This window comes from Momordica charantia (assembly GCF_013281855.1).
Source record: "Momordica charantia cultivar OHB3-1 chromosome 1 unlocalized genomic scaffold, Mcharantia_2.0 BLBB01000001.1, whole genome shotgun sequence".
Taxonomy (NCBI): domain Eukaryota; kingdom Viridiplantae; phylum Streptophyta; class Magnoliopsida; order Cucurbitales; family Cucurbitaceae; genus Momordica; species Momordica charantia.
Window position 1 is genome coordinate 22,179,530 of NW_028275157.1, and position 22,519 is coordinate 22,202,048.

The 22,519-nt window shown below is 35.8% G+C and overlaps 2 protein-coding genes across 7 annotated transcripts in view; both read left to right on the forward strand.

The window, feature by feature from the left end:
• Nucleotides 1–18,853, forward strand: part of NUA (nuclear pore anchor) — a 60,644-nt gene extending 41,791 nt beyond the window's left edge. For 3 of the 6 annotated variants that reach the window (XM_022286478.2, XM_088121210.1, XM_022286480.2), the window contains 20 exons: nt 3,353–3,436; nt 3,513–3,587; nt 3,687–3,871; nt 3,947–4,049; nt 4,626–4,742; nt 6,000–6,092; nt 6,716–6,874; nt 9,191–9,244; nt 11,115–11,228; nt 11,365–11,442; nt 11,577–11,726; nt 11,830–11,901; nt 14,075–14,230; nt 14,361–14,414; nt 15,202–15,289; nt 15,409–15,485; nt 15,591–15,719; nt 16,416–16,520; nt 16,933–17,110; nt 17,221–18,853. In XM_022286478.2, coding sequence (XP_022142170.1) covers nt 3,353–3,436; nt 3,513–3,587; nt 3,687–3,871; nt 3,947–4,049; nt 4,626–4,742; nt 6,000–6,092; nt 6,716–6,874; nt 9,191–9,244; nt 11,115–11,228; nt 11,365–11,442; nt 11,577–11,726; nt 11,830–11,901; nt 14,075–14,230; nt 14,361–14,414; nt 15,202–15,289; nt 15,409–15,485; nt 15,591–15,719; nt 16,416–16,520; nt 16,933–17,110; nt 17,221–18,563 — 3,414 coding nt within the window. In that variant the 3' untranslated portion in view covers nt 18,564–18,853. The remainder of the gene's footprint in view (nt 1–3,352; nt 3,437–3,512; nt 3,588–3,686; nt 3,872–3,946; nt 4,050–4,625; nt 4,743–5,999; nt 6,093–6,715; nt 6,875–9,190; nt 9,245–11,114; nt 11,229–11,364; nt 11,443–11,576; nt 11,727–11,829; nt 11,902–14,074; nt 14,231–14,360; nt 14,415–15,201; nt 15,290–15,408; nt 15,486–15,590; nt 15,720–16,415; nt 16,521–16,932; nt 17,111–17,220) is intronic. The other 3 variants (XM_088121212.1, XM_022286479.2, XM_088121213.1) reach the window with 3 other exon arrangements.
• A 1,523-nt stretch (nt 18,854–20,376) lies between these two features.
• Nucleotides 20,377–22,515, forward strand: LOC148213448 (putative polyol transporter 4). The gene is made up of 2 exons (XM_088118672.1): nt 20,377–20,893; nt 20,986–22,515. The coding sequence occupies exons 1-2, from the start codon at nt 20,749–20,751 to the stop codon at nt 22,335–22,337; spliced, it is 1,497 nt and encodes a 498-aa protein (XP_087974798.1). The 5' UTR covers nt 20,377–20,748; the 3' UTR covers nt 22,338–22,515.
• The last annotated feature ends 4 nt before the right edge of the window (nt 22,516–22,519 follow it).

The window sequence follows — 22,519 nt, forward strand, 5'->3', positions numbered from 1 at the left end:
AAGAGGGAGACGAAAACAACTTCTTTCATAAATATTTGGCTGCAAGAGAAAGGCAGTAATTTATGAATTAAAGAATGTTTGGAAACTCTCTAGTGAACCTTTCATAAATATTGAGTATGAAATTATGAGATTCTTTGCTGTTTTTTTATACAGCAAAGTAGGAGGTCCAAGATACGCACCAGCTGGAATCTGTTTGAGGCCAATTTCATCCCAAAGCAAAGCATGGTTGGAAAGAAATTTTGAAGACTCTGAAATATGGGTGGCTCTAAAGGTCCTTGGTAATAACAAAGCCCAGTGGCTCTTGGAAAAAGGACTACAAGAGGTTGTTTGCTGAATTTCATAGAAATGGCCATGTGAATGGTTGCACTAAAGAAAATTTATTTGTCTCGTTCCGAAAAAGAAAGAGTTGAGCAACCTGTGGAAAAAGGGGAAACTAATTGAGGATGCTATTCGACGGTTGATGGCATGCAAAAGACTATCGCCCAATTAGTATTACCTCTTCAGCTTACAAAATCTTGGCCAAAGTATTAGTGGAAAGGCTGAATAAGGTTATGTTTTGAACAATCTCATGAAATTAAAGTGCATTTTTGGAAAACAGATTCTGGATCCGATTCTCATTGCTAGTGGAAGAGTATAGATTGAAGAGGATATGTCGCTGGATGGTGGATACTCAAGCTTGATATTGAGAAAGCATTTGACAAAGTGGATTGGAAATTTCTAGAGGTGGTGCTTCATCAAAAGGGCTTTTGACAGAACATGGATTAATGGCTGTATTAGAGGCACAAAATCCTCAGTTTTCATCGATGGTAGACCTAGGGATAGAATCAATACTTCTAGAGGTTTATGACAAGGTGACCCTCCCCCTTTATTTTTTTTATTTTTTATTTTTATAATTATTAAGTGATGTTTTAAGCAACTTGATAGATAACATTCATTCCAAGGGAGTCTTTTGAGGGTTTCACCTTGGGAAGAGTTTGGTGCACATTTCACATTTGAGGGTTTCACCGTGGGAAGAGATTTGGTGCACGTTTCACATGTGCTGTTTAGAGATGGCACCCTATTGTATCGTAAAGATGATGAAGAGATGCTAAAGCATTGTTTGAAATGATGAAAGCCTTTGAATGACTTTCAGGCCTAAAGGTGAATTGGGAGAAATTTTCTTTGAGCGGTGTCAATATAGAAGATCAAAGAGTGGATTATTCAGCAAAGTTACTCAATTGCAAAGTAGAAAAGCTTCCGATTCTATAATTAGGTATGCCGTTAGGAGGAAATCCTAAGAATGATGTTTTTTGGGACCTTGTTCAGGAAAAAATTCTCAAACAACTTGATGGTTGGAATAGATACCAGATTTCGAGGGGAGGTAGACTGGCTTTGTGTACTTCCGTTCTCGGAAGTATCCCTTTATACTATTTATCTATATTTGAATTGCTTGTTCTGATTTACTTTGGGGTGACCACTCATGGATCATTGAAACGCCTAGTCAGATGGGACATTGCTTCTCTTTCTCGAGAATCAGGAGGTTTAGGAGTTGGGAGCCTCTTAAAGAAAAACAAAGCACTAGTAGCAAAATGGGTTGGAGATTTAGCAATAGGCCTATAGCTTTATGGCGGACAATGGTAGCAAGCATTCATCGCGCTGATGATCTTGGTTGGAATGTGGCAGTGAGAAAGGTTGGCAGCAGACACAGCCCCGGTTCAGCATAAAAAAACATTGGTTATTGATAGAAAAATTTACCAGATTTTCAATTGGCAATGGGAAGAGAATTCTGTTTTGACACCATTTATGGAATGGGTCAGCTTTGCTAAAAGAGCAATTCCCTTCCATTTTTAACCTCTCTTTACACCCTTATATGACTGTTTTGACACCATTTAGGAATTCATGATCATGACGGTTAGAAACAAGATCTTTGGCCCTCGAGGGGCAACCTGGTTGGCAATGGCTTGAGGTCTCTTGATGGCTTAGAGGTTTCAAGTTCAAATCTTTCGGTGAGCTTAATATAAAAAACCCTTGATGTCTCTCGGGTCCGGACCTTGGAGCGGGTGTGGGCCGGGTATAGAGGAGTAAAGCTCCGATTCTGTTAAAGAGATCTTTGAAACATGATTAAATTGACGAGGATGTGAGGAGATGGACCTTGGAGTCCAGACGAGTTTTCCATCAACTCCCATGATAGATTACAGTGCAAGCTCCCATATCTTACAATTTCTCCCAAATGGTGCATCATTTGTGAAAGTGATGGAGAAACACAACCTCATCTCTTCCTCACGTGCCCCCTTGCAAAATTATTTTGGAATGAGATATTAATAGCATTAGATTGGAAAGTGGCTCTACCTATCGATATCAAGGGTTTACTCTCATATGTTCTCTTGGGGCATCCATTCAAGAAAGAGAAGGCGATCGTTTGGAAACATATCCTTCAAGCTTTCTTTTGGACATTTTGGAATGAGAGGAACTATAGACTCTTCATAGAAAAAGATCTCACTTTGACTAGACTCTTCCTAGAATATCATTTTTCTTGCTATGTCTTGGTGTAAATCACTCCTCTTTTTTACTCTTATAGCATGGTTTCTCTTTTGACCAATTAAAGAAGTTTCGTGTAATTCCTTTGATTTCAAGGTTTTCACACCCCTTTTTAATTTCACTCATCAATGAAATTGTTTCTTACCAAAAAAAAAAAATAATAATAATAATAATAAGTAAGCTCTTTGTGCAAAAACAGCAATGATCCCAATAACCTTCCTAAGGATTATGTCACAAAGCTTTGGAGTTTTGGTAGTCTGAAAAAAGTTAACTGCTTGTCTTGCATTCTACTCAACGGGAATATTCTCAAAGAAGTTACCTAAAATGGCTTTACAGCCCTCCTAGTTTGTCCATTTGTGGCTACCTGCTGGAATATTCTCTTCAAAATTTTCAACTTTCATGGGTGTTCCATGCGGATGTCTCCAAGAACGTTTACCAGCTTCTGTTTGGCCTAAAGATTCCTTGTAATTCTTACCTATTGTGGGTTAATGGGATTAAAGCTTCTCTATCTGAGCTATGGTTTGAAAGAAACCAAAAGATATTTGAAGATTCAAAGCTTCATACTGATGTGCTCTCTCCAACTCATTTGATGATTATTCACCTAACGTTTTTTGTTATAATTGGGAAGCTTTTACTCGAAAGTTGTAATTGTGCTCTCTTCAACTCTTTTGTTCTTTCTTCATTTTTTATAGCTTTCTTTCTCAGTCCCTTGGGAGATTGTATCTTTGAACAATATTTGTTCATTTTCATAAATTAGATGAAAAGTTTGTATTTTGTTAAAAACAAACAAAAAAAATTCTTAGTCTTAATAAGATTCTGATTGTATGTTGCCTAGGTTGGCACAGATTTGCATAGGGCAGAGGAACAGATTCAGAAATTTAAAGAAGAAGCACAAGCTTGTAAAGATCATATGCTACAGGTGCATAAGTTTTATATTGATGTAATTTGTTGTGATTCAGTTTTAGTAACTTTGAGTTAAATTTTTGAGTTTTCAGTACAAGAACATAGCTCAGGTAAATGAAGAAGCTTTGAAGCAGATGGAATGTGCTCATGAAACTTTCAAGATTGAGGTATTTTAGAACTTCGTATTGGAAATACCTGGTGGTTTTTTATTTTATTTTTTTTATTAATAATTGAGTTACACAGCATTATTGGCAAATAATCTGTAGGCTGACAAGATGAAGAAATCATTAGAAGCTGACCTCCTTCAGCTTAGAGGGAAAGTTTCTGAACTTGAAAATGAATCTATCTTAAAATCTCAAGAATTAGCTTGTGCTGCTAATTTGAAGGAAGAGGCGATTGCTTCTTCTCTGGGAGAGATTAGAAATCTAAGTGAAGAAAATGCTGCTAAATCGTGAGTAATCTTTGTTTATAAAACCCGTGTGTTGGTAAGTAGTTGACTCATCAAAGGAGTAATCATTTTCTGTAGGTCCAAGATACAGGAAATGGAAATTCAGATATCTTATTTGAAGGAAGATTTGGAAAGGGAGCTGCAGAAATGGCGTGCTGCACAAGCTAATTATGAAAGACAGGTTATTAGATATTATGTTCATTATTATTTTAATATGGTAATTGAAGAATAAAGATCAACCTGGCATCAAATACAGTGATTACTCACATTTTGCATTGAAAAGTTGTTGCAATATTTGAGAGGCTTTTTTTCAGGAAAGGAAGTGTAGTGGGTCTGTAAACCATTTGGCGAGTCTAGAAACAGTCCAAAAATGTCTTTAATATGTTAAAGATTTGAATAAATTTATTTTTTTCTAAGAAACTGGACAAGGTGTTGATTGACGTTCTTTCATTGAGTGTAGCCTTATTTTTAGAGATAACTTGAAAGTGCAGGCAATTTTTACCACGCCATTGTGATTTTTATGTTTTTTCTGCATTGCTTTTAAAACATCTTCATTGACAATTGAACCAGTTGCCAAATATTTTCATTTTTTCCAATATTTTGAGTTCTATGTAGCCTTCTTGTTTGTGAAGAATGTTAAGGATTTCCAAGATCTGCTTAAATTTCATTATGTAGCAGTCTTGGTAAGTTAAATAATCTGCTTTTCGTTTTGAGGAAACAAGTTACCTCCTGATCAGCTTGTCTATTTGTGTATCAGGTTATTCTCCAGTCAGAAACGATTCAAGAGCTGACAAAAACATCGCAAGCTTTAGCTTCTGTTCAAGAGGAAGCAGCCGAGCTTCGTAAATTAGCTGATGCATACAAAAGAGACCATGTAATGTTTCTTTTTGCACTTCTAATGCTTAAAGAAAAGGCCCTTGAAATGTGACTTCCATATTGGTTAAATCATCGATCAACACAAAAGCTCCGAATCAACTTAAAAGCTTGAGCTGATAGGTTAGAGTAAATTTTATCATATTTTGTAACACTCTCCCTCACTCGTGGACTTGAAAATTTACCAAAGATGTGGTAGTCATTATTAAATGAAGAGGAAATGACAATACAAGGCTTTTCGAAGATAGACCTCTTGCTTTGACACCATGTTAAATCATCAATCTATACAAAAGTTTTGATTGTTGGGTTAGGGTAAATTTAATCATTTATAGATATCTTAACATTATATTCTTAGTGAGTTTTGAACCATTATTTTGGATGTAGATGTAACATTACTTTTTTTTTCTTTATTTTTTAATATAATAAACCAAGCTTTCATTAGATGTTAACATTACTCTTCTCATTCCTGAATCGAAGAATGAGCTGGTGAAGGATCAATATACAGTTGTTTCTTGTTTAGAAAAAACAACCGCCGAGGGCTTGTGACTATTTAAATATTAGTTTGTAAATCCTTTGTTTACCACAGATGGTGTGGGATGGATTGAATTTCTACCAATAATGAGAAACTATAAAATCATGTTAAGCCCCTTCAGCACCTATCTTCTTGTCCTTCTCTTTGATCTTTCTCCTCGGTATTGGCCCCCTCATGTTTTGATTCTGCGCAAAAGTTTTTTTGCATGCTCCTTATTCGTTTCTTTCATCCTTCCTAGTTTATTAAAAATTTCTGAATTTATTTAGTTGTGTTCAACTTTTACCAGTATAAGTAAGGACCGGTTAGTTTAAACTTCCGGAGGATTCATCTATGAAATATAAAATGGGATTCTTAGAAGTTGACAAGCAGATGCAGTATTAGTAATGATATATTTTGAGCCTTGTGGAACAATTTATTGCTAGTTGCATGTGGAACAATTTATTTATTTATTTTCAATAGTTCTTAGCAGCTTCCTGTTGTGTAAGTTTGAACACATAGAGCCTCTATTACCAGCAAGAAAATAAAAAAAATCAAATAGGAGAATACCCCTTATAAATGCCTATTTGATAAGATAAAATTTGTTATTACCAAAAAATATCCGGAATTTTCATTGATCTCTCTGTGCTTGCTTTTTGGTTTTTGATCTTTTATTCTGTGTAGGCTGTCGGTTTTATTTAATTATATCTTTTTGCATGATCATGCTTGATGTCTTTATGTTTTATGTAGGATGAACTAAAAGCCAAGTGGGAAGAAAGGAAGTTAGCACTTGAGGATTTCAAGAATAAAGCTGACAAGGAATACACCGAACTCAACGAACAGGTCATTCCTAGTTTTTTATTTTTCATGATGATATTTTTATATCAGAAATTGTGCTACTTCATTTTATTAGGAGATCTTATTCCAAGGATAATGGTTAGCACATGCCAATGTTTGAGAGTTCTGACATTTTATATTTTAGCCTTTTAACAATAGAAATCATATGGTGTTAACAGATTTATCTGTTTGCTGTTGTGGCTGAGAGCTATCAATACTAGCCAACACAGTAGCCAAATCATCAATTGCTCTGTCATTTATTTTTTTCATGAACACAATTTACTGGATAGGTACTTATTGTCTTAATCATAGTTGTAACTACATATATAATTTTTGTTGATGCATATATCTTCCCATCATTTCTTATTAGAAAAAACAACAAAAAATAACCACCAGGAATGATATGAACGACAAAAGCTTCAATTTTAGTCCTTATTGGTATAGAATCCAAAATTAGATACTGTCTTCTTAAATTTCTTTTTTTGTTCTGTATATACTTTATATTCTAGACAAAAACCTGTAAATGCAGCTGAGACATTTGCATTATTGGCTTTGTATTGAATGTTACATGGACTTCTCCAATTTGTTTTTTTGCTTTCGAATTTGAACTTTCGGTATTCATTCTTTAGAATAAAATTCTGCTCATTCAACTTGAGGCTTTCCACATTCGATCGGCGGAGGAAGATCGAAAGATGGTTGGAGTTTCTTCTGAAAGCAATGCAATTGAAATGGTTGGTGATGCAGGTTTACAGAGTGTGATTAGATATCTCAGACGTACAAAAGAAATTGTAATGTTCCTTTTCCATATTGGCACTCCCTTATTTTATTGTTAAAGTTTTTATGTTTCATGCTTTGTTGACCCAGCTATACTGCAGTGTTTTACTCCATGTATTGGGCAATATAATAAAATGGCGCTCCTCACCTTCATTAATAATATGATGCCAAAGAAGATTCTTTTATGATTTTGAAGGATTCAGGCAATTATTCTAATAAATCAGTTAACTATTAGATGTTGGACTGTAACTAAAAGGTAGACGTTTATCTGATTCTTGACTTTTCATCTAAAATTGAACTCTTTTTTTTTTTTTAATTTATGAAATTGATGAGGTAGATGAGAAATGGGCAGATAAAAGAGTCTAAGCCCTAACTTAGCAAAGATAGACTCCAATACCAAGGAATAATACCTAATTGGCAATTACAAAAAGGCCAAGAAATTGACACGCACAATATCCAATTGAGGATTTTGAATAAGGGAAGGTAAGGAATGCTCTCTTCTCTCTCTTCCAAAGACAGTTATTTCTTCTTCATCTAGTCTCTATTCAAGAAAATTTCATTTTCAGCATCCCTATCTTATTAGCATCATGGAAATTAGTAGCTGTTATACTGAAAGCAATCATTTTTCCATTTGGTTTGATAATGAATGCTATTTCATTGAAGGTTGAGTAACAAGGTTGTTTAGCCTCTTCATTTGTCATCTACATTGGTTGCAAAGTCAATTTGTTGTCCTATTACAAAATCCAATCCAAGATGATTTTTACAAACAAGAAAGAGACGAGTATGGAACTTTCAGAATTCGGAAATTTAGATTTAACCATCGATATTATGTCAAATGCATTGTCTGGTCAATACCTCTGCAGAAGTTTGAAGGTCATTATTCCAAGAAGAAATGTCTATCTCTGAAGAAAAGATCATGACTTCTTCAGTACCTAACCATGCAAGTATCAAGAGTGATGGAAGTGTGTGGATTAGTAGTTCATGAGATCAATGCAAAAAGAGACAAAAACCAAAAGTCACTTTTCCATGAAGATAATTTCTTGGAATACAAGAGGTTTAGGAGCTAGTGGAAAGAGTTGAACAATCCCTTCGGAAGCTTTGCCCTGAAGTAGATCTTATCCAAGATTCTTGAGTTTCAAAGTCGTTAAACAGTTTGATGTTTATTTCATTGGTAATTATGTGAAGGAAGCATTTTTGGGTCCAATTAGCATTGATTCATTCCTATTTATAAGAAGCATGGTACATCAATGGTGTTTCTAAGATAACTTGTTGACCCTTTTATCATTCTCTAGTAGGAAGAAAGACCAGAGATTTAAGAAGAGTCATTTAAAACTTTGAAGAGCTGGGTTTATTAGGATGAGGATGTCCCCATGTGAGACTTTGTCTTGAAGAAGATTTTCGAATTATGATGATGTCACTGGTTGGAGCTCTTTTTTGGCTATCATTGAAGAAGTGTTTAGACCTGTTTTCGAGCTTCAAGTCTGATTATTTAGCAAGATCATTCTTCTAGGGTGTCCTATTAAATTTTTGGCTTTCTACAATGTTTTCTAGTTGATCTTTTCTTCTGGTGTTTGTTTCATTATGTTTGGTAATGATTTTGAAGTCTGATGGTAGTGGATTCCACTGATATTCCTTTTTGTTCCAAGATCTCCCCTGGCGATTATATTCTCGAATGTTTAATTCATCTATTGGTTATTGTAATGTTTGGAGAACTTGGCTTTTGTTTGGGGTTTTTTATTCTTTTATTTATTTATTTTTTAATCTCTCTCCACTCACTTATTTCTTTCTTTTCATCTACCAATCCTCTGAATTGAACTACCCCACAACACAGCAAGAAAAAAAGAATGCCAAAAGAGTCTTCCCGTATCTCAAGAGGAGGACAACATAGAATAACAATCTACGGATCCCAAACATTTGAATTTTTATCATCAGAGCTTATTTTGTTAGTTTAGTACTGATATTTATTTCTAGACTCTAACAGGCGATTCCAAATAATCTAAGCAAACTTGTAGCTTCTAGAAATATGACAATTTGATTACTACTTTAGATACTCATCTCATAGTGTTAGTTTAAGATTAACTGTCTCGGACAAAAAGTGGAGATTTAATGTCTTAATATTTCTTCTATTGAAGAATATATCTTTTTGTGGTTCTCTTAATATTTCTTGAAGTCTCTTTGTGTGTTCGCTCCTCCATCTGAATCGCTGGATGCACTGGTGCTTTCGTAGATCGTGCAGCATAATCAATCATGTTCCTGTGTTGTCTCTTCGTTTCTGTTTATAGTTGGTTGACAGCACTGAACTATGCTAATGTTATTTGCTATGTAAACAGGCTGAAACAGAGATATCCTTGCTAAAGCAGGACAAGTTGAGATTGCAGTCACAAGTAGGTTCCTACATTTTTTTTCCACTTTATAGTTTGCATGCATTTCTGCGAAGAAGTGGATTCCTTATTTGTGACGGGTATTTCTCCTATGTAAGAAAAATCTTGTTAGTACATATTTGAATAAGATTAAATATTTTATTCCTCTCAAAACTAGTTAGAATGGGGAAGGAAGCTAATCTATGTCTCCTCAATATCAATATATCTTATAATAAGTTCGGTATCTACGAGAAATGGAAATATTATGGAGAGGTAAAACATCCCTGTTTGATCATTATTAGTGTCATTGGCCCCTTGAAAGGTCTATTGTTTCAGTGAAGTGGTTGGCTTGCAGAGATGGCATCAGAGAGTACAATTTTCTGCTAATTATGTTGTGAAACCTACGCCCTTTTTGTGACAGGGAGTAACACGGAAATATGCATTCAATAGCTTTAGACCAGTTGATATTTGAAATGGTCATGAACATAAACAAATAAATGTTCACCTGATACCATTGGTGTTTTTGGTAGTTCAAATCATTTTATGCTTGTTATCCTATAAATGATTACATTTACCCTAACCCATAAGCTTAAGTCTTTGGATTCATTTGTGTTCTAATTATGTTTAAGATGGTATTAGAGCACTGAGTCCTAGCGCAATTAGGATTTTGTGAACCTTAGGGTTTTGGGAACTTTGTGAGCCTCCAGTAACTGTTGAGGTTCCAGAATTGTTACAGTCAAGACTGATCATTGACCCTGAGAAATAATTTTTATGAGCATTTGCATTTTTATGCCTTGATGCACTGATCAATGTATCTATTTGTGATGAGATACTCTGTATGGGATCTTTTTTTCGTATCATTTTATTTCATTTTGGTGTAAACCAAATGAAGGAATTCTTATTAAAACAGAACTCAGAAGTGACGTGTTTAAATAAAGGAGGTTGGCTTTTATAGCCGGCCAACCTAACTAACAGAAGCTAACTACTGAAACAAAAGATAACTAACAGATACTAACAGAAGCTAACTAATTACATCAAATTTCCTCAAAATCAAACTGTTGTCACTGAATATTTGTTTTCTTGATGGTTTACTAATAGCAAATAGTCTTTATTTGATGTAGCCTAGTAGGCTTTTAGTTATATTATAGGTACTGTTTAGTTAAATAGCCCTGTTCTGTTGGTTACCCTGCTGGATGGTTGATTATATATTTGCTGGTTGTTTCTTTAGTAGTTTATACTTAGGATAGCTGATTAGTTGTTAGTTGTGCTATGGTTGGATAGTCGCCAATTTTTTATATTCGACTATACTGATATTTATTGATATATGGAAAGATACAAAATAATTCAATGATACAAACTCCCAAGGGAAATGAAAGCATCCAAGAAATAAAAATAGGTTTCTTATCAAAAAAAAGAAATAAAAATAGTATTAGGGGAGTAATCTTTAAAGAGAGGTAGAATCGAGCCAATCTCTTTTCTTATCTTTGAAAAGCCTTTGATTTCTCTCAAACCAAATTTCAGCGAGCAATCCTTTGACTGCGTTGGACCAAATCAAACGGACTTTTGGGGAAGAGCCGGACCATTTAAGAGCTTTTGAGCTCTGTTATGTTGGTTACCCCTGCTGTATGGTTGATTGTATAGTTGCTGGTTGTTTCTTAAGTAGTTTATACATAGGATAGTCGGTTGTTAGTTGTCCTATGATTGGATAATCCCCATTTTTTTTAAATATATTCAACTATAATCCTTTTGAGCTCTTTCGAAGGTCCAGTTGAGGCCACTGCGTTAAGGTGTCAAGCCTTGACGTTGAATGGTGAAGGGATTTTTTTTCATTTTTTATCTACTTTGGAAGAAGCCGTCTGATTGTTCTCTTATCTCCTTTTGGTTTCTCATACAGGTAGAAAATGCTCTTAAAGCTGCGGAGAGTGCACAAACTTCACTTCATGCTGAACGTCAAAGTTCAAAAGCATTATTGTTAACCGAGGAGGAAATTAAGTCTTTACAACTTCAGGTTAAATTTAATTTCTTTCTTGGCTCACGTGAGATGATTTTATTTTTTAGGACGAGTAAGCTAGAGTAGGGAATAACTGTACTTGCTGTTTTATTTTCCCTGACATGTAAGGATATGAAGGTTAACTTTTTTACAGGTCAGGGAGATGAACTTGCTTCGCGAAAGCAATATCCAACTGCGAGAAGAGAATAAGCACAATTTTGAGGAATGCCAGGTACCTTTAAGAAACATCAATTTTCTCCTCATTTTTTTTCTTTATTTTACCCCTCAATCACGTGTGGGAGATTCATAATTTCAGCTCCTCTGGGGAACTTCTACTAATTTAAAAAAATGCTTGATAATAAATAGAAACTGCGGGAAGAATTTAGTAAGGCTAAAATTGAGATAGAGAAGTTTGAGGGCATGCTGAGAATGAGACAAATAGAGATGGAATCTTGTAAAATGGAAATTGAGTCGCAGAAAGCGGATAAAGTTCATCTTGAAAGCAAAGTTTCTGAGGTAATATTTGGATATTAATTTTCTTGTTTTATCAGAATTCTATTCCATTGTTCGTTTAGAAGGATGTCCGAGTTCATTTCTAATTTTTGATTTGTGTATGTAGTTGCTTGAAAGATCTAAGAATATAGATTACGAAGATTATATTCGTGTGAAGGATGATGTTCAAAGAATGCAGGTAACTACTTGTTCTTGTTATCATGAGAGTATTTCTATTTTTAATTTATGTTTTTTCTTATATAATTGGAGGATTGGGGCCCACTCTTTGCATTATGCTCATGTTCACTCTCTTTTAGTCCCCGTGGAGCCTTTACGAATCCACTCTGTAATTGACAAAAGGTCATTCATTGAAATAGTTTAACATATGTGGAGGAAATTATATTCTTACAATTTTCAAATAACATGGATTAATTATGCGTATTCTCTACCATCATGGGATGACCTAGTGGTCAATAAGGGTCGATGTAAATAGCAAAGGGCTTAGAGGGAATGGGTTCAAACCATGGTGGTCACCTACCTAGGATTTAATATCCTACGAGTTACCTTGTCAATCAAATGTAGTAGGGTCACGCGGTTGGCCTGTGATTAGTCGAGGTGCACGCAAGCTGGCCTAGACACACGGATATAAAAAAAAATTATGCTTATTCTAGTAACAAGGATAAATTTGATTGAAAAATCACTCCAATCTGTTTTCTTATCAAAGGAAGGGTACACGGGAGTTAGAAGGGAGCTCCTAAGACATGAATATGTATGGATAGTTATGGATAGTTACTAGGATATATGGATATTTATGAGTAGTTACTAATATACAAAGAAGTTAGAAGGGAGATCTTTGGATATATGGATATGTACGAGTACTTACAAATATAATAGGGAGTTTGGAGGAAGTTCTGGGATATAGGGTAGTTACAGGGTAGTTAGAAGTGTGTGGGAAGGGAGTTATGGATATGTATGGGTAGTTAGTAATAGTAAATAGTATATAAGGCTCCGTAATTAGAAAAGAGGGGAAATCATCATCTTATGTGTACTGTGGAGAGAACGGTCCGTCTTGAAAGTTTGTTAGTTATGTAAATCTCTTGTTTCGTTGCAAATAAAGAGCAATTGCTCTTGTTTGCCGATTAAAATTAGGATTATACACAAGGATAAACTAGTGAAGAGGTCTCTCTTGATCATCTTTGGGATAGTTTTTACATCTTAGGACCATTGGGCCCCTTAAATCTAAGTCCTTTTGTGATTATACCTTTCCAGCTTTACTAACCAAGTGGAAACTGGAAAGCCTTAGTTCATTGGTCATTCCTGTACTCGTGAACTCTTTTAACAAGAAGTGGACTATTTTATTTATTTATTTATTTATTATTATTATTATTATTATTTTGGAGAAGATACAAAATTTTCATTTGTATATGAAAATATACAAAAATTGTTTAAGGATACAAACGAACTAAGAAGAAATAAAAACATCGCAAGAACCATAGATAATACTAGGAGAGTAATTCAAAAATTGTTTAAGGCTATATCAAAATACTCTAGCCCCCTCTCTCTTCTTAAGAAATTCTTTGGTTTCGTTCAAACCAAATTTCTGATAATACTACTTTAACTGCATTTACCCAAATTAAATGGGCCTTCGGTTAGTGAAACGGATAGAATAGTAACTGCTGCAAATTACTCTTAGAATCGTCTGAAAAAACCACGACCACCAGCCATTTAACACGAGCAATGAGAAAGTGTGTGGCTTTGACTTTTACTGTTGGACCAGAAATGTGTATATTGCACTTTTCTGCTTTATTAACGAAATGTAAAGCCTTAACTCCTTGGTTTTTCGTGTACTTGTCAATACTTTTAACAAGAAGTGGACTGTTTCTTCTATGTAAAGGAAAAAAATCTCATTGAGGTTAGAGCATGTATTTAACAATCATTTAAACACGGAACATGTATATTGCATTTGTACCATGTATTTGTTTGCTTGTGCTTGGAAAGGACTCTCTCCTGATATTAACTATGATGATATGGAAAATAACATTTGTAGTCTATTTTGGTTGCTTTTAAGAAAAATATATTGCTTTTCTTTTGCACCAAACGATACAAGAGAAAATCAAGTTTAGTGTTCTTGGTCCGGGAATCATCATGTTTTATGAATATTATTAGGATCTAGCACATATTTGTTAATTGCTGGATAAATGTGTTAGGAGTTGATGGTTATAAATAGAATAAGTTGGGGGTTTGGTAGGTAGGCACAATTTTGGGGTTAGTTCTCTGAGTGATAGCCCTCTTGAAAAACTATAACTAGTTTATTTTCTCTTTGATATTGCAATATAAAGATCTGTTTTCTACTCTAAAATTTCTTTTACTAGATGGAGCTGAATGAGAAAGATTCCGAAATTGAGAAAGTCAAAATGTTACTCACTGAAAGACAGGAATCATTATCTCAATTGGAGCGCGACCTTTCAAATTGCAGATTTGAACTGAAGGAAAGGGAAAAGAAGGTGAATGATATTCAACATATTGAGGTACGCAAGCTAAGTTCATGAGTATTAGTATTTAATTTTTGAATTGTCTGCTTGTTTGAGTTAAGGTTACATTTTTTTATATGGAAACAAACAACTGAGGTTATATTCATCTGCATAATTTGTGCGCCAGGCAAATCTGAGGGCAGATATGGAGAAACAGAAGAAGTTCTTTGCTCAGTATAAGGTATGTATTTTATATTTCTGTAGCTGTTTGGCTAGCTTACACCACCATTTCTACAATATTTGACATTGAGAAATTGTAGGATATTTATCTTAGGTAGGCTTGAGTCAAGGTATTTGAGTTCACGGCTTCCTTTTTCTTTATAAGAAACGATAGTGATTTCATCAAGAGAAAGTGAGAAACTGGAGAATTAAAAGAAGGCCCTCCAACCAGTTTGGACAAAAGAAAAACAATATCATTCTTCAAATGATCCTTAGACTTCTCTTCATCATTCAAGACTCTACTGTTCCTTTCTAACCACACCCATCCACAAAAATGTTGTCCATGCACTAAACCAAATAATCTTCATGTGCTGTTTAAAATTTTAATCTGAAAACATCTGTACAACAAAAGCGCTGCCTGAAAAGTTGTTTTCATTCATTCAGGAATTTGTATTTGAACGTTTAGCGCTGTTATTTTCCAATGCCTTTCATATATTTTCATTCCTTCGAGAGTTTATATCTTTGAACATTTCTATTTCTTTTTATATATGAATGAAAAGTTGTTTCCGATTAAAAAAAAAGATATTCATTTTAGAACTAGGATAAATTAGGAAACTCAATTATTTATGGAATCATACCTTCCTCCCAACTATTTTTTTAATTAAATTTACGCTAAAGCTTTTCGTTTTAGTTTATATCATAAAATACCTGTAAAATGCATAATGGCAGAAAAATCCAGTAAGGGTACTGTCCAACAATCTATTTGATACAGTTCAACAAGTTTATTAATACCACTGCTTATTTGGCAGCGTAAGTTTGAAACCGTGTCTAAGGAGAAGGATGAACTAGTCAAAGAGAATCAAGCTCTTTCAAAGCAGTTGGAGGACATTAAGCAAGGTAGCACAGCATTTTCATTCTCATAGATGAATCTGTGGCATTCCTGTTATTTTTAGTTATTGTCAATGGTGTCTGGACTTTAAATGATAATGTTTTTATCTTCTTCATTTTTTTTAAAGTGAATATCGTAGGGAAAAGGTCTGGTGGAGATTCAACTGGTGAACAGGCCATAGAAGAAAAGGACACTAAAATTCAGGTTAACTCTTTTTTTTTATAGGAAATTCAGGTTAATTCTACATCACTTATTGCGTGTATTCTGCATTTCCTCTCAGTTTTCATTTGTTTTTTAACTTCTGCACAGATTCTTGAGAAACATCTGGAGAGACTGAGAGAAGAACTGAAAAGAGAAAAGGATGACAGTCGTACAGAAAAAAACAGGCGATTGAGAATTGAGAAGGCAATAAAGGATTCTTACACTATAGTTGAGCAGGTTTCATGATTTTCATTTTTGCATTTTCCATCCATCGGATTTCTTAAGCAAAACACAATTTTAGTCATCAACTTCTCTTGACAAAAGGCAAATGCAATTTAACTTGGTGAGGTTCAATAATAGTCCATCTTCAGATGCACATAAAACCAAATTGCCTATATTGTGACATGGATTATGGATATCGTAGTGGATCATTGGTGAATTTCGTTATTGATTTTGTGAATCAGTTCTAGTTTGATGTATGATAGTTCTCCCTTGGGGGCAGAGTTGTGTCAAAGTCACATATTGGCAGTGTCATAAAGTTTTGGCTAACTTCAGTAAGAAATTGAAAGTCTGAACCTGAGTTGTTTCTTACTTTGAAGCCTCCTACCTATTCTTAATATTTGTGGAGGATTCCATGATGGATAACACTTTCATGGTCCTGTGAGGAACTTAGGATGTTTAATTCAAATTTTTTTGAGCTAAAAGAATGGGATTTAACTTCTTGTATGCATTCAACCATATTGAAGGGAAGGATGAGTGTCTTTGTAAGAAACTGAAAATTCCCCGGTTATGCTGCTTCACCTAATTTCTCATTGAATTGGAAAGATATTGCAAATTTGCTAATGTACAAAGTTAAACCAAGCTTTGATTTGCCATTTTTTTCCCTTTTTTCCATGTCTTGATATTGTATGTCTTTATCTTCACTTTATGTAGGAAAAATCAAAGATTTTAAATGAGTTGGGGAAGCATAGGGGAACCATGAAGCAGCTGTCTGATGAACTTGAAAAGCTTAGACAGTCTAAAAGCAGTCCTCCGGAGGTAATGACTTGGTTATTCTAAATTCTGGTATGTCGTGCTTTGATTGCTTCTTACTTTGAAGCCTCCTACCTATTATTAATATCCTGCAGTCTTTAAACCCATATAAAGATGTTGGAATTTTGATATTGTTTTATTGATATGTGTTGGGAATTGATTAAGCTGACATTCTTGAGAATTAATGTGAACAGATTGATTGATACTTACCTGTCAAAGCCTTCAATGACATTTCTTCTCTGGTTTCTTATAAAATTATTAGAAAGAAGAGAAAAAAATCTTGCCTAGCACTCTGGTGGGATCTAGGATTAATGTTATTTTAGGGAAAGGGGTTGTGATTCATTTCTCTCTTTTATAGTACTAATTGTTTAACTTTTTATTGATGTTGAGCGTTTACAACTGTGACTATTGGTTATAGCAGGATGCTTTAGTTCAGCCTCTTTCAGGGATTGGTTTGGACGATCTTGCTTCTACCTACGTTTTAGCTGTTGAAAATTTTGAGAAGACCGTGCAGTCAGTCTTAACTGATCTTGGAGCTCAAAATGTTCCGTCAGAGGTTTCTGTAGCCACAGATGCTTTACTACAAACTAGTACAGGTGCTTTGATGTGTCATCAAATCATTAGACACTATAACAGTTACGGCCATTATTTATGCCTTTTTTTTCTTTTTTGCCTTTACGTTATGTGAATGCTCTATACTTTGCAGGTTCTGATGCTTCTTTCCAAACGTCTGATGCCACATTGCCAGTGGCACCTGTAACAACTAACTTACCTGCCAAAGCCTTAGAAGAAAGTGAAAAGAAAGGTCAGTTATCCAGGACAAAAGTAGAAACGCGTAAAGCTGGGCGGAAGTTGGTTCGACCTCGTCTTGGAAAACCAGAAGGGCCTCAGGGTGATATAGACATGTCAATGGCAGAATTACCAAACAATGAAAACAAGCGTGCAACTTCTGGAAAATCAGAAACTGAAGGTGAACCAACTCCATCAACCCATCAGCTGGCTCGCAAGCGTGTAGCTTCATCAACTTCTGAGTTGCATGAACATTCAACTATCCCTGGGGAGACCAGTACTGAAATGGCAGCTCCTGTCATGAAGAAGGCTAAAGGGTCGGATACCTTGCCTGAAGACGTTGGTGGACCATCCTCTACCTCGTTGGGAAGTCTCAAAACTCAGCCACCCTTGGAAGAAGTTTCTGATGTTTGTGAGTTTCCACAGGGTTTAAATGAGGAAGCAGTTGATGTCGAAAAAGAGGTTGAAATTCTAGGGGAGAAGGCTGATAGACCAAAAGAACTTTCGTCTGATGGGTCTATGAGCCATGATGAAATACAAACTGACAGGAAAGAAACGCTAGATGAGAATCTGGATAGACAGATTGGAGCAGAGGTGTCGGATGATGGGTTAAAAGATCAGGCTGAACCAGACAATTGGAATCTAACTTCTGAGATTGGAAGCGAGAGAGAGGAAGGTGAGCTGGCGCCTGAAGTTACAGACCTCGAGGGTGGTAATAATATTGAAAACATTGAAATAGGGGAGGATCATATTGAAGCGGTTGCAACACCTGATGCTTCCCCATCTGGAGCTGATGATGATGCTCTGGCTGTCACAGCCATGGAGATCGGCGAGATCAACTCTCCCGAGATTCAAAATGAAGAGAAGAATGATGATGGTGATATAACTGATGAAACTGCCGAAATTTTAGAGAAGTCAACTGATTGCAACCAGATTGACGTGGAGAGTGATCAAGCTGTTGAAACCACCTCAATGTCTACAGAGAACGTCCCAAGTACACCACCAGAAACAAATGATCCGAAACAAGGTAGTCCTACTGTTGTCAAAAGGTCGTCTCCTGTTAGTAGTAGCACGTCTACTACAATAAACTTGCAAGAGCGAGCCAAAGAAAGAGCTATGCTGAGACAGGCTGGAGTTGTTTCTTCATTGGACAGACGCCCCGTGCGAGGATTACGCGGTCGTGGCGGCCGGACAGAGCGTGGTGGCCGTGGTCAAAGATCTGGTCGTGGAGGACCAGCCGGTGAATCCAATAGAAGTTAAGGAGCAGTGATGGATGACTGTATATGATCTGGGTTTCAAAATGGGTTTTTTCTCCCTACACTTTTTTCCTCTTTTTTTGTTTGACAAAAACCATCGGTCCTAGTACTTAGAAGTTCATGCATTGAGCTAGAATTTAATGGGTACAGCAGCTTTTGTTCCTAACTAGTTCCCTCTCCTAAATGCTTTTCTGACGCAGAAGTATGGTGTTGTACAAGGCAGTCCGGTGCCTTTACTGACCTGCCATTGGCCATTTCTTTCTCATAGATCAATTAGAAATGTTATTATAATTATATGCTAGCATTCTTTTCTTTTTTAGTTTAGCGGTTACAGGGTTTGCGGTTCAAGCCGCCTTTAAAATGGTAATGGTTCTCTCTCCGGTTGACATAATTATATCAACAGTTAAATATATGACATATATACCTAGATAACCATTCTACTTTTTGTCCCATTTATACATACATACATATATATATTTTTCTTCTTTGGATATTTGTGAGTGTCCGGACCAGTTTTTACACTCGCACTTTTTGTCTCATTTATATTTATTACTTCCTTTTGCATACTTTGACATGTGTGGATTCATTTTTTATACATGTGGTGATTATATATCATGATTAGTTAGATTATATAATATATTTCTTGTATTGTTATATGGTTATGTAATATATAAAAAGTCGTGTAGTAGTACTTTTACAACAAATAATTCTCTTTCCGGCTGAACATTATATAATATATACATTTTTTTATCATTCATATTATGACACTAGCTCCATCAAATAGCTTCTATTGTTTTATACGAAAATATTATGTTTTATAATATACAACTTGAAGCATATGTTACATGTATGCAAAATATACTTCATTTTGTGAAACATGCTACCAGCATATAATCTTTAACAACACAATATATACTCCATAAAATAGATCATCATAAATAGGTCTTTATTTTGACAAATTCGTAAATGTTATAATTTTTAGACATCTATATAATTAGATATCTATATGTAACTATTACACTAAATTATTATTTCTTAGTTGAATAAACATGTAAGGTAAGTATTTATCCAAAATGTAAACAAACAAGTATAAATCCATTTTCTTGGAATGAATATCACGTCTTTGCAGCAAATCGCTACCCTATTCTCTCTCTATATGCAACAAACTTTTCCATGGCTCACTACTCATGGTGGGGAAAAAACTCTCAACACTTATTATGGGGCGGTTTGTTTTTCGAAAACATAGATGCTAATCATGTTTCTTTTGTATAAAAATTAATAAAGATGTTCGAGAATGTTTGAATAGTTAAGTTTGTTTGGTAAGGTTTATTCTTGAAAATGTTTTAAATTTATATAAGGTTCTAAAAATGACCTTACCAATATTCATATAATAGATTTGTATTTATTAATTTAATATTTTATCTTTCTATTAATTACATATATATTAAATTTTATATATTCTGTTGTTGAACAAATTAATTCATATTAATTAAAGTTTAAATAATTAATATTAAATAAGTCCTTAATTTTCAACTTCAATTTTTTCAAAAACAATAATTGATAGTTAATTATCATATTATCAAATTATACTTTTTTTAAAAATAAAAGAAGATATTATATAATTTGAAAATAAATATAATATATAAACATACTTAGTTACAATAAAATTATTTATTAGTTAATAGGTACATTAGTTTATTTCAATTATAAAATTAAAAAATTAAAATAAAGAAAATTAGTGAAATAAAATATATGAAAAAATAATAAATAGCAAAAATGTAAGGAGAGAATGTTCCAATCATGCAAACTCGTGTTTAAAATAACATGTAAAATACTGAATAAAAAATCCAAATATCCGAATAAATTTAACAATATAGGTAAGAAATTCACCTTGTTTAAAGACTAAAAATTAAGAACAAGACGTTTTTTTAGCGTATCCAATCTTTTAATTCGTGCCTCGACGAAAAAACACTCCACCAAAACGGGAAAACAAAAGAAACGAAACGGTATGAGCTGAGCTGAGCTGAGCACCGTAGGAAAAAGCAACGGTCAACGGTGCGCAATGGGTTTCTTTACTTTTTGTTTTGTCGCTTCGAGAAGTCAGGATTGGAAATTGGGATGAAATGGAAAGTGGAAACCCCTTTTTCACTACTCCAAATTCAATTCAATCCCTCTCTTTGCTGTAAGTAATGGGTTTGTTGGTAATCCAAGAACATGCTCATTCCGATTCTGACCAACATATTCCATTCTCCAAACACCACAATTTCCACACTCCAAGATATGTTTTCATGTGCGCAATCTTCGCCTCCCTCAATTCCGTCCTTCTGGGCTACGGTCTGCTCCTTCTCCTAATCAAATCTTCTCTCTAGATAATTACTCACAAATTTTATTGCATTTCTCTCGTTGGGCTAACGAATTTCACGCAGATGTGGGCGTCATGAGCGGAGCGATCATATTCATCCAAGAGGATCTCAAAATCACTGAAGTAGAAGAAGAAATTCTCGTCGGAATTTTGAGCATAATCTCGTTACTGGGCAGTTTAGCCGGTGGAAAAACTTCAGACGCCATCGGCAGAAAATGGACCATCGGATTCGCCGCCATCGTTTTCCAGGCCGGAGCTGCAATCATGGCCGTTGCTCCGTCCTTCTGCTTCCTCATGATCGGCAGACTCCTCGCCGGCATCGGCGTCGGTTTCGGCGTCATGATCGCGCCGGTGTACATCGCCGAGATCTCCCCTGCTGCCGCCAGAGGATCCCTCACCTCCCTCCCCGAAATCTTCATAAATTTCGGGATCCTCCTCGGCTACATTTCCAATTACGCCTTCTCGGGACTTCCGGTACACATAAGCTGGAGGGTGATGCTCGGCGTCGGAATAATTCCGTCGGTGCTGCTCGGATTCGCGCTCTGTATGATCCCGGAGTCCCCCCGGTGGCTGGTGATGCAGAACAGAATCGACGAGGCCAGAATCGTGTTGGTGAAAATCAACGAGACGGACGTGGACGTGGACCGGCGATTGATGGAAATTCAAAAAGCTGCTGCGAATCCGAACAAGGCCGTGTGGCACGAAATCCTCCGGCCCACTCCGGCGGTGAAGCGAATGCTGATAGCCGGCTGCGGAATCCAATGCTTCCAACAGATCACCGGAATCGACGCGACGGTGTATTACAGCCCCACGATCTTCAAACAAGCCGGAATTGAAAGCGAGTCGAAACTTCTGGCGGCAACGGTGGCGGTGGGATTCACGAAGACGCTGTTCATTTTGGTGGCGATTTTTTTGATCGACAGAGTTGGGAGGAAGCCGCTGCTGTATTTGAGCACAATCGGGATGACGGCGTGCTTGTTTTGCCTGAGCACGACGTTGGCGTTTTTGGATGGGGAGAAACTTGGGATTGTTTTGGCGATCGTGGCGGTTTGTGGGAACGTGGCGTTTTTCTCGGTCGGGATTGGGCCGGTTTGTTGGGTGCTGTCGTGCGAGATTTTTCCGCTGCGGCTGCGGGCGCAGGCGTCGGCGCTGGGGGCGGTGGGGAACAGAGTCAGCAGTGGCCTCATTACGATGTCGTTTTTGTCGGTGACGAGGGCGATTACGGTGGGGGGAACTTTCTTTGTGTTCTCGTTGATTTCTGTGGCGTCGGTTGTTTTTGTTCATGTGTGTGTGCCGGAAACCAAGGGGAAATGTTTGGAACAAATTGAGATGGTCTTTGAAGAGGGCAGAGGACAGCAGGGAATTCGGATACAGATGGCTGAGGCTGAGGCTGACACGCAGCCATTGGTGCACTGAACTCACTACTAACCCAATTTTGTCAAACAATATATGTGTATAAATTCTTTTCTCTCTTTTTTTTTTTTTTTTCAACACCAGCTTTGATGGTTGGTCTAGCGGTAATGTGAAATCGCCCGTTTAATAGACGAGTTTAAAAATCTTCAAAAATGATTTCTCAAATAAATTTTTTTGAATAGTTT

What these genes read in the sequence shown, in the direction of transcription:
- LOC148213448 (XM_088118672.1), top strand. Translation starts at nt 20,749, where the DNA reads ATGGGTTTGTTGGTAATCCAAGAACATGCTCATTCCGATTCTGACCAA. An exon ending in TTCCGTCCTTCTGGGCTACG is followed by an intron (nt 20,894 to 20,985) that starts GTCTGCTCCTTC and finishes AATTTCACGCAG; the next exon opens with ATGTGGGCGTCATGAGCGGA.